Genomic DNA, 11,061 nt, shown 5'->3' with positions numbered 1-11,061 from the left:
CAAAAACGTCTGTTGCTTTTCTTCGAAGGTCTGGCTGTTGGTTTGGGTCTTTGGGACGAGAACTTACTTGGAGTGCTATCACCACGATCACAGTGCCTTTTCATGGCAGGTTCTTTAAGAGGCAATGTAGGTTGCTCACTGTTTGAACTTCGAATCGTTACGACATGGTTTATTTTTCTAAGATTTCTGAGCGAATAATAAACGTAGGCAAAAAGAATACATAAAGGCACTAAAACCAACAACATGTAATATGAGGAGCTCGGAACTACACTAATATTGCTATCTTGTCCAGTTGCATAGTTCGAATCATTTTTATTATTTGGCTTTTTGTCGTCAGTTAGATTTCTAACCATGAAAACCTTGTTTTGAAGATCATGGCATGTCTGGTTGATAAACCCTTTCATATGATGTCTAGTTAGATCACTAGGACTGGTACAGACTGGAGAGTCGATGATGTTACAGAATGGGGACACCCAGAGACATCCTGAACGAAAAGGCTGGAATGAACAATCACACACCCATGGATTGCCCTCTAAGTACAGCTCAACATGACTGAGCCAGGTTTCATTGCCGAGATGCGTTAACCTGTTCTCGCCCAAATCCAACCTCTCAATATGTGGTAGAGAAAAAATACTTCCATGAATGGATATCAACCTGTTCCCAGACAAATCAAGTTTTCTCAATTCAACCAGATTGATAAAATGGTTGGATTCTAGGGTTGATAACAAATTGTTTGATATATCTAAGAAGATCAACAGTGACTGGTCCGTGAATATGTCTGTTGGTAGATTGATTAGTTTGTTCTCATGGAGGTCAAGATATTCAAGATTCCATAGATGTTGGAAGATGGTATTTCTTAAGCTAGCAAGGTGATTCCACGAAAGATCGATGCGCCTTAGTGCCGGTGCTTGTTGAAATGTTGTCTCTTCTACAGCTATCAGGTAGTTCCGTCCAAGGAAGATATTTTGGAGGTTTTCTGAGCCATTGAGTGCAAACTCGCTGAATGTATTTATGTTGTTATACATCAAGTCTATGGACCCCAGCTGTGGTGCTCCAATAAAGGTGTTTGCATTTATCTACGAAAAGGACAATGAAATAAAAAATATTTAAAAAACAGTCATTTTCACTGCAAATGGACAGGACAGGTAGACATATCAGTTAGTAAACCGTTTGAGAATAGCGCAGTGGACTAAATTTACAGCCTGAGTTTAGTTAACCCATGGCTTTACTTAACACTGGTACAGCTTTAGTCCACCTTTGTGAATTCGGGCCACTAGTATTAAAAATAAATGAACTGAATTTCAATTGATTTACTCAATATCTTTCATATCTCGGACTTTGACCAAGCTAATTATCACGTATGACATACCAATTTGACGTTAATATTAAAATTATCAAAAGTTCTGCGAGCTTTAATCATTAAGTACAATAATTGTTTGACTTGATACAATGTCAGTAACCATTTGAAGCCTCGAGTCTATGTAATTGCGTGTATCGCACTAACGTAGTGAGCTGAAATGTAGAGGGGGCAGACAAATGGTGTAGGGGGAAGCTTCTAAAATGTTGCGAGCAAGTACAATTCTTTAAATCATTTTCAGTACAAAAAAGATAATTTGTCTAAACTATACACAAATATTTCCTTCATTTCACAAAATGCATGTATTTGTTTTAAAGCCACATTGTATATAAACCTTATTTTGCTAAAATAATTTTGCCTTGCTTAACTTCTTAAAGTCGTATGATTTAGTTTAAAATTACCTTGGATATCTTGTTATCAGATAGATCGAGTTTCGTCATGAATGTAAAGCCTACATACATATCCGTAAATATTAAGAAAATTATCAAAATTTCAGTGAGCTTTAACCTTTCAGTACAATAATTGCTTTGACTTACAATATGTCCGTAACAATTTAAATCCTCGAGTCTCTGTAATTGCGTGTATCGCAGTAACGTATGAGCTGAAATGTGGGCCGGGGGGAGGGGCAGACATAATGGTGTAAGGGGAAAATTTTCTGAAATATCGCGAGCAAAGAGGTCGAGTACAGTTTTTAAAAATCTTCTTAATACAAAAAAAAAATTTCTATACACAAATATTTTTTTGTGAGTGCTAGGGGTAACTACAATTGCATAACAAAATGCATATTCTAAAGCCACAACGTATAAACCTTATTTTGCTGAAATAATTTTGCCTTGCTTAACTTCTTATGTCGTATGATTTAGTTTGAACTTACTTTGGATATCTGGTTATGTGATAGATCGAGCTTCGTCAAGAATGTGAAGCCTACAAATGTTCCTGGTGTTAGCTCAGAGTCAGTAATCAAACGTTCACGAAGCGACAGGTTCCTCACTCTCTTGCATCCATTAGGAATAGACATGATAGATATCGGAAGTCTCTCCCAAGAAGAGTTTTGAATCGAGCACTCAAGCTCCTCAGCCCACGTCAGCAGTGTCCCATTTGAAAACAACAGAAGTATAAGCAATATTCTGGTCAGCATAGTGAATGAAAACTCAGCAAATGTAGGTCTGTACATCGTCATGATTTCTGGAATATCTTTGTCCATTTAATCGCTGAATTGTATGGGTAGAAACTAGAAAGCAGAACACTATTTCGATTGGCAAAGTTCCCGCAGAATTGCATGATCAACAATGTAACTTTATTGCCGCTCGTGCGATATTCGCATTTCTTAGCGGAGTTCGTATTTTCGCGGTATTGCCATTTCGCGGGGAAAAGGCATATCGATAGCCCGTTTGTTGTCATAAGTATCTTTTGCGATTGGTTCATATTTATAGTAACAGGGATGAACCAATAACGTTGCAGAACTGATGAATGAACGGTACAAAGTTCATTCTACAAGCACATTTTTCAGGACTGGTTCTATGAGGGGTGATTTAGATTAAATTGCCTTGTTCCAGATGTTGACGTCCATTTAAAAAAGACTATTGTATCATAATTATTGTTGTGACATTGATTTTTTTTTATTTACCATAAACATAATAATAGGAATATACATGAACATGTAAACGGTATTGGGCTTGATTTCATTCATCAAAATCGTTAAACGACAACAAATGAAATCAATCTATAAGCCTACAGTCTTAGCGACTGTATTTATAATGACTAAATCTTATTTAAAACTCAATCTTACCATTGGTAGCCCAATATTTTCTTTTTCACTTCTGTATGCTATATTGATGGCCTTCACATAATTGTAATTTTGAGACACTTGTCTGGAGCATCACCGAACAATGTGAGTGCGACCACTAAATAATTCTGATGATTTATTATCATTAAGTTGGTTCAATCTCGAAAAGAGGATTGTTCAAATTTACAAACCTGTTTGGTTAATTTGTCTCCGACATAAAAAAAAGGGCCGAAATCAGATTGCTTTCAATGTTATTGTTATCATCATTATTACATCGAACGATATAGCTTCATTCTTTTTATTGTAGACAGGTTAGCTATCCCACATTGCACTACGTTTAAAGAGAAAGAGCGCCACTTCACATTGTAGGGCAGCGCCAACAAGAATCGCACTTCCGTTTACAACTAGAGTATATACATGTTGTTATAACCGAGGGTGGTGCTACAGGGGAGAGGCAGGGGAGACCGCACTTATGTTTCCTTAATAAAAAAAAACAATAACCATGATAACGTGAGGAAAGGAACAGGGGAAAAAAGATCATCTTTGTCACTTTCAAGGGAGATAGAGAATACAGGCATGAGAGAGAGACATTTATTTACTTCTTAACTATACAATAGACCTATATTTTAATCTAAAAATAAGTAAAACTATTTTTTAATTTCTGCCCTCCTCTATAAACCAAGTACCCTGATCTCGCCTTTGGTTTTAATCAAGATCCCCCCCCCACCATGCAGTCATCTTTGTCACAACAGTGCGTCTTTTGACATACCAGGACGGAAATCACCCAAGTCAATCGTGATCAAAAGATGTTATCCAGCTTTACTATAATCTTTCATCAAAATTGTCAACAAGTTAATAGGCCTAAATATAAACACAGGTGCAGCATCATATGGGAGTTAGAGGGTACCGCCAGTATAATTTTTTTAAGGATCGAAAAAATAGAAGAAAAACATGAAGCCTTTAATTAGGGGCAGCAACACATAGGAGATGGAGGGCACCTGCCGGTAGGATTTTTAAAGTAATGAAAAAATTGGATAAAATGGAAGAAAGATAGTAACAAAAAAGGTCTATGCTAAGCAACTAGCAAATCAATTCATGATTATAATTCTATTGAGCAAAATATGACGTAATCATTCTGTCATATTGCCCCCCAATATATATATATATATATATATATATATATATATATATATATATATATATATATATATATATGCTGGCGCTGCCCCTACTTGCACTGGAAATCTCACTGGTTATCTTCACAAACAGCACACACTACCAACATCTACAAATTGTAAATTCATTACGAAGATAGAAAACATTTCATATTCAAAACTTATATACACCTGTATACACCAATAAGAATCCCACCTTTGAATTTCAAAAGTATAAAACCACAAATTCACCTCCCAAACGTTTTATTTCACAATTAGCGTAGTTATATACAGTATAGGCAATTAGTTTGCGCACTACCCTCAAAGTTACCGCAAAGAGCTCCAATATACTACCACAGATGAATCGCATTTGATAAATCACATTAAAAAAATCATTGAAACTCCATTGTTATGTACAACGCTATGGTATACAGCGATCCATAATTTGGAGGTAGTACACCGTGTTGGAAATTGAAAATTTATTCAGAGAATGTCCTGTTTTCCATTTCAAATAATTCCTCAGAAGCTAATTTCAATTTCAATGGCCCGTATTCTGATAGCAGGTTTATTTTAAACTCAGGTTTGAAGTTGTGGTTTAAGTACGGGTAGCTAATTGTTACATAAATCACTAACAGTAGAGGTATCATACTTCAGCTCATTTGGCTCTCAAATCATCCATGATCGTCTAAGAAGTATAAATAGATGATTTTCTTCACCATCGATGAATCAGGAAAGAGTACAGTAAACACAAAAACAAAACGTAATAAAAATTTTGATACTTTTGGCTTCCCATACTTAAACTACAACTTTAAACCTGACTTCAGAATACGGGCCAATAAGTTCAAACTGCCAAGCTGAAAGTAACATCCGTATTTTTCAACACATCAAAACCAAGGAAAGTTGTAGGATCTCACAACTTGACAATGATGAAACACCTCTCTAATCTTGGTCGGGTTCTTCTCACAAAGCACCAATCAATGGTCCGAATGCGTTTCTCAATAAACTTGCCAAATGTCTTCCTTTTCCAACACCGTGTAATACCCAACAAATAAGAATTGTCATGATCATTGTCTCTAATCTTTAACTCCCTATTATATCAAGGTGAGAAAAACACAGTCACTCACAGCAAAAACTTGCTAACACTTTACAAAGACAATCTTAATGAGAAAACCCTTGCAAGGTAATGTGTTTTTTTTTCTTTAGGGCGTATAGGAGCAATTTTAATTCATTTAAAGTTCCCGGTATTAAAATTACCTTTGCACACTCATTGAACAGAAATATTCGGCAAATATTACATTACCTTTAAGGGTTTCTTTTGAAATGAAATCATCAATAGCCCACACTCAAATATAAACACACCACTATCCCATTAAAACCTGTCATGACCTGTACACACATCCACAAAATCCACTTCGCACGTGCGCAACTTTACACACAGGCCCTCACTCCACACCACACACACACACACGCATTGCAATATTTGTCTTAGTCCTACCTGAACCTGTCAAAAAAAAGCAACCAGCTCTACGGAATAATGAAACAAATGTTTATCACACCCTAATATCTCAGTCACATTTGCTCTCCGGCGGCTGTACGGCGAGTCGAAAACAGCCGTTTTATTCATTTTTATTCAAACCACCTCAATGAAGCTAAACTAAAAATGTTAAAACGGCTGTTTTCGACTTGCCTTGCGGCTGCCGTAGAGCAACTGTGACTGAGGTATTAGAATGCTAGTCAGTGAAATCAACTTCAATCCAATCGATGATAAGCCATTCCAGGTAACGTAGTTTAGGCTTTTACACATGTCAGTGGTTTCGTTGGACTGGCTGTATAACGTTTAAAAAAATGTCCACGCTGATGCTCTCTCTCTGTTGGTAAAAAAGAAAAAGAAATGTCAGTTTGAATGTCCAATGCTTTACGACGACACTATGGCACAAGAATGAAGTTGAGTTGAAATTGCACTTGCCAGAAAGCGAATTAACTCGAAAATCATCCGTTGGGAGGAATAACTCCTTTTCCGGTGGTGAGTTGAATAATGACGGAATTATATCCGAGAATAAGTTCCGATGTTACCATCTCCGCATCAGATCTGCTCCTTTCGGGGTCACATCAGGCGATCTTTCATGAAAGTTGTCAGCACTGATTGATTTGTTAACGCTGACAGTTTCAGTAAAATCCTTGGTGTTGATTGGCTCAGTAGCACTGCCCTCTAAAACTGTTACAATTGTCACTGTCGGAGGAAGACAACTTGTCTTACAACTTCCATGAGTCCCAGGACCTCATTCCCGGCCATTGTGCTGTGCATGGCCTCAACCGATTAATAAAATATAATGTTTAGAGCCATATAAGATACCGATCCGACCCCGTGATTAATTTAAGACTGGCTTGCTATACTGACTGATCAAACCATAGCAACGACATATGCGATGCTGTTCACATTCAGAAGTAGATATAACATGTATAAAGTCGAACGAAAAGATATTGAGCACAGACAAAAAAATCTGTATATAAAAAAAATCAAAAGGTCAAGGGAAATATCAGAAGAAAGCATCATCAAGAGCAAATTGTCCATCAGGCATGCACAGGTTTATACAGCCTCTTAGGCAAAAGACGCAGACATCTTCGGGAAACGGTGCCCTCAGGCAGCGCTGGACTAGGATGCAGAGTACGAAAATGTACTGGACCTTTATCCTGAATGTAAGCCCTGGATTTAATCACGGACCAAGGTTAGCGGAAACTCATGGATGTTTTTTCAGAGAGTGTTGACTATATCATTAGGTTCATGGTCCCTGACCTTGTAGAACTTGACACGGCCATGGGGAAAGTATATCTTGTACAGGTAATAGGCATCGACGATGAGGAGGATGATGAGGACGGGAATAGCCAGGAACTGCACGTACCACCAGAAGGATCTTCCACGATGAGGGCGCCTTCGGACGTGGTCATTCCGGTCGCGAGAACCACCACCGTCGCCTTTCTCGTGGTTGTTATCGATGACGTTGTTATTAGTTTCATCGCCGGTGTCGAAGTCGTCGATCACATTGGAGACTGTGACGAATTCCGTCGTGTTCTCGTAAGTGACCTCGTGAACGTAATCCGTTTCTGTTTCTGTTGGTTCCGGTTTGAAGATGTCGAGTACCCCGACGAGGAAGATGATGTCCGTCTTAGGCGGAATGACACCCCCAGCACCGGCGTCACCGTACCCGAGACGATAAGGAACAAAAATTCTTCGTGTTTGTCTGCAAATCAAGTACCAGAATAATTGGTCAGTCTCGTATTACAAATTTGTCATAGGTTTATATTACATTTGATGGGAGAAAAAATGATGATACAAATAATAATGAAAAACTAAAGATTATAATGGAGATAGCGATGATGATGTTCCTACTACTACTGATATTAATATCGATAATTAATAATGATATGACTGTTACTATTATTTGTAATAATGACAATAATGATAATAATAATAATGACAATAATAATCATCATATTGATGATAATTAAAGCCGCACCGCCCGTCATTTGATGAACCAATCACAGGAGGAAATAAATATTTTCTTTTCATGATCTTCGTTTATGCGTCTTAAAATTCCCAAGAACCACAAATTTCCCATATTCTTGGAATCAGATTCTTACCCGATACAGGCGCCGAACAATCCGAGGTTGAATCCCTGGATCAGAGAAGGACCTAGGGTCAGATTCATCGAAGTACCGGGTCTGGTTGCATCAAACGAAACGCCATCTTCAAATGTACCCTAAAATCATACAGAATAAGTTGACAATGACATTTTTAGCGAGTTTTCGCCGCAATTACGACGGGGGTGGATTCTACAACAAAGTAAATCTATTGAAAATGCTTGTCAAATCACACACAATGCACAGCTGAAAGAACTTTGTGAAAATTTGGTGAATGGAAACAGCAGTTTCGTAAGACGTTTCAGAGCTGACGAAAAATTGCAAATACGTCGTCTGTCTAATGTCACGGACGTCGGACGGCATTGGCGGCGGAAGCCAAAAATTTTAGGAGGGGACAACCAAAAAATTTTTGACAAGCAAAAAAAAAAAAGGGTTCTCAACCATAAAATTTTAGGGGGGACGTAGGAAAATAAATTGACAAGCAAAAAAAAAAAAAAAAAAAAGGTCATCAACAACTAAATCCCCTCCTCAAATTTAGGGGGGACATGTCCCCCCGTCCCCCCCCCCCCGCCGCCTATGTCGTACGGCACTGCTATTTTGATCCACCGATTTTCGACGTAGACCTCTTTGTCATGAAGGGCTTTAGACAGTATATTTTCAACTTTCCGGAGAGCGTCTGTCTAGTGGTTGGGAAACTCCGTAATAGTAGCACCTTTTGGCTTCGATTAAGCTTTCTTAAGGGACTGTAAGAGGGTTAGACAGTCCCGCTCACGCATTTGTGTGGGGTGTGCGAGCGTATGTGTGTGTGTGTGTAATTGAATTTGAATTTGTTTTTCAAGTAAGCTATACACACTTAAAATGTTGGGTAACATTCTGTCCACTGTGTTGGGTAAGGTATGTTGGTAAAACAAAATATTTATAGATTAATTCTTGGCAATTGTTATTCCAATGACCAAATATATTACCCAATTTGGCAGAATTAACCAATAGTTGTGTGGACAGTATGTGGCCCAGGGTTGGTTAAAAGCTAGGCATTTTTGCTCAACTATTTTAAGAGTGTAGGCGAGCATTACGAAGGTCTCATTAAAAGATAACCTGGTCCTCGATGTCATGCATCTAGTATTAAATATTGTTTGTATTGACATATTTATGAAAAAACACCAAGGAAAATATGAATAAATTGGTACAAACACTTTAAAGGAAAAAAAAAATCTGAAAAATCATGATTACTAAATCTCCTGGAGAGAATAATTTAAAAATGTTAGTGTACGGGATGAAATTGTTTTCGGTAACTTTGTTCATTTTTAAACCACTATAGATATGATTTCAGCCGCGATTTTCCCCCAGGGTTTCAATTTTATAAAACATGACAGACACAGGTGAAAATTTTGACTTTGTAGCTCATATTTTTAAAGCGAAAATCAATATTAAACTATGCATTTAATACCGAGCGCATGGTTTAAAGAAAAAAATGGTAGATACCTCAATTAAAAAAAAATATTAAGCTATTTGTAATAAAACTAATTAAAATAAATAGAAATGTAAGAAATGTGCGGTTACATTATTTTGTTCTAAATCATATTGAGGTTGAAAAAAAATATTGATCCTTAATCTGCCTCCCAAACCGAATGGTCCATCTCTGTGTGCTTACGTTGTATGTGAGAAGTATTGTGTCGCCCTCTTCTGCTCCCTCTGTACAAATGACGTCAACCTGTAATGGAGAAGGGATAAGTTGCACTCCGAATTAATAAAAATTAAATTATTCTGTCCTTGAGTTCTCCACCTCATGTATACTCATTTGCCATCATTTTCTACAAAGCCAGTAAACTGAAAATTTCAGTACATCGTAACTGATATTGGGAGGGACTGTAAGAGGGTTAGACAGTCCCGCTCACGCATTTGTGTGGGGTGTGCGAGCGTATGTGTGTGTGTGTGTAATTGAATTTGTATGGACGTTTATCAATTACATATGATGCGCTCTTTTTAAAAAATGATATTTCATTTCTTCCTCTTCATTCATGAAAATTATTGCAATAAACAATACACATGCACCTGTAAAAAAAAAAGAATTACACACAGAAACGCACCCTACATACACACTCTTGTATTTTTTAAACACATGCACGCGTTGGCTTCAATATTGTAGATGAAAGAGCAAAGTAGATAAAACGCCTTGTTCTGGCCATGCCTGCAATCGAACCCAGGACTTCCTTGGTATAGTTGGGTGCCTTAGACCACTTGGCCACGGCGCCCCGTGGCCGGCCCCACACACTTACACTGCCTCCCTCCCTCACACTCACCTTCACACACATGCGGGAGTGTTCCGTTCGAGAAAGACGTACGATCAATTGCAACTCCGAAAATTAAACACTTCTTGTTTTTCAACCAATGAGATGCGCGCATATACACTGTAAAAAGGTTGTTTAAAATTTTATACCACGCTGTCTACTATAATAAACATTACAGTAATCGTTTCAATGGTTAAGGTAAGTATCTAAACTCTTAAACAACATAGTTCAATTTTCAATATTTAAGTCTCAATAGATTAAGCATGGTTTTTGAACTGTTAAAAAATTACTGTTACTGTAAGTTTCGTAGCGTTTTGTTTTGTAATTCCCAAACGCCGTTTTTACTGTATATAACGTTCAATAAAGCCATAAATTCTATCATGTTTTCTTCATATTTAATGCTCTGTAAATATATCAATCGTATAACTATAAGATATCTGTATCGCTAATGGTACTTTACTGACTACAATTGTAACACAAAAAGGGTGATAGTAGGAGAATTTTTAAGATTTCACTATATTCAATACTTTGTCAAATTTTTACGTTCCAGATAAAATGCGGCTCAAGAATAAAATTTGTGAATATCAACGAATCTATTTATTTTGATAAGACCAATTTGCATATCTTATGTTCAAGTTGTGACATAAAAAAAATGAACTGCAAATCACGAATGTTTCACTGTTCACAGGGATAATACAATATTTTGAAAAGTTAGACTTTGATCAAAATTTTGTTTTAGCGGGTTTTTAAACCTTCCCTTATTTATCATTTATCAAAATCATATTATCAATATCTGCACCTTTAAAATCAAAGGCAAAGTTAATTTTAAACATAACA

At 37.1% G+C, this 11,061-nt stretch overlaps 2 protein-coding genes across 2 annotated transcripts in view; both read right to left on the bottom strand.

Annotated features, from left to right (window-relative positions):
• Nucleotides 1–2,375, bottom strand: part of LOC121431045 (insulin-like growth factor-binding protein complex acid labile subunit) — a 3,254-nt gene extending 879 nt beyond the window's left edge. Inside the window, exons 1-2 of the mRNA XM_041628517.1 lie at nucleotides 2,232–2,375; nucleotides 1–1,076 (exon numbers count right to left, since the gene is read on the bottom strand). Of these exons, the coding sequence (XP_041484451.1) occupies nucleotides 1–1,076; nucleotides 2,232–2,375 (1,220 nt within the window). The remainder of the gene's footprint in view (nucleotides 1,077–2,231) is intronic.
• A 3,576-nt stretch (nucleotides 2,376–5,951) lies between these two features.
• LOC121406477 (peptidyl-prolyl cis-trans isomerase FKBP9-like) lies at nucleotides 5,952–9,838 on the bottom strand. The gene is made up of 3 exons (XM_041597488.1): nucleotides 9,588–9,838; nucleotides 7,937–8,055; nucleotides 5,952–7,536 (listed from the first exon to the last, which is right to left on the bottom strand). The coding sequence occupies exons 2-3, from the start codon at nucleotides 8,002–8,004 to the stop codon at nucleotides 7,050–7,052; spliced, it is 555 nt and encodes a 184-aa protein (XP_041453422.1). The 5' UTR covers nucleotides 8,005–8,055; nucleotides 9,588–9,838; the 3' UTR covers nucleotides 5,952–7,049.
• Between the last annotated feature and the right edge of the window lie 1,223 nt (nucleotides 9,839–11,061).

This window comes from Lytechinus variegatus, chromosome 1 (genome assembly GCF_018143015.1).
Source record: "Lytechinus variegatus isolate NC3 chromosome 1, Lvar_3.0, whole genome shotgun sequence".
Lineage (NCBI taxonomy): Eukaryota > Metazoa > Echinodermata > Echinoidea > Temnopleuroida > Toxopneustidae > Lytechinus > Lytechinus variegatus.
Note: the sequence above shows the minus strand (reverse complement) of the source record. Positions and strands in the feature narration are given on the sequence as shown.

Excerpts from the sequence above, each read along its gene's own strand:
- LOC121406477 (XM_041597488.1), bottom strand. The coding sequence starts at position 8,004 with ATGAATCTGACCCTAGGTCCTTCTCTGATCCAGGGATTCAACCTCGGA. Across the intron at positions 7,537-7,936 it reads TTGTTCGGCGCCTGTATCGG|ACAAACACGAAGAATTTTTG; the intron begins GTAAGAATCTGA and ends CTTGATTTGCAG.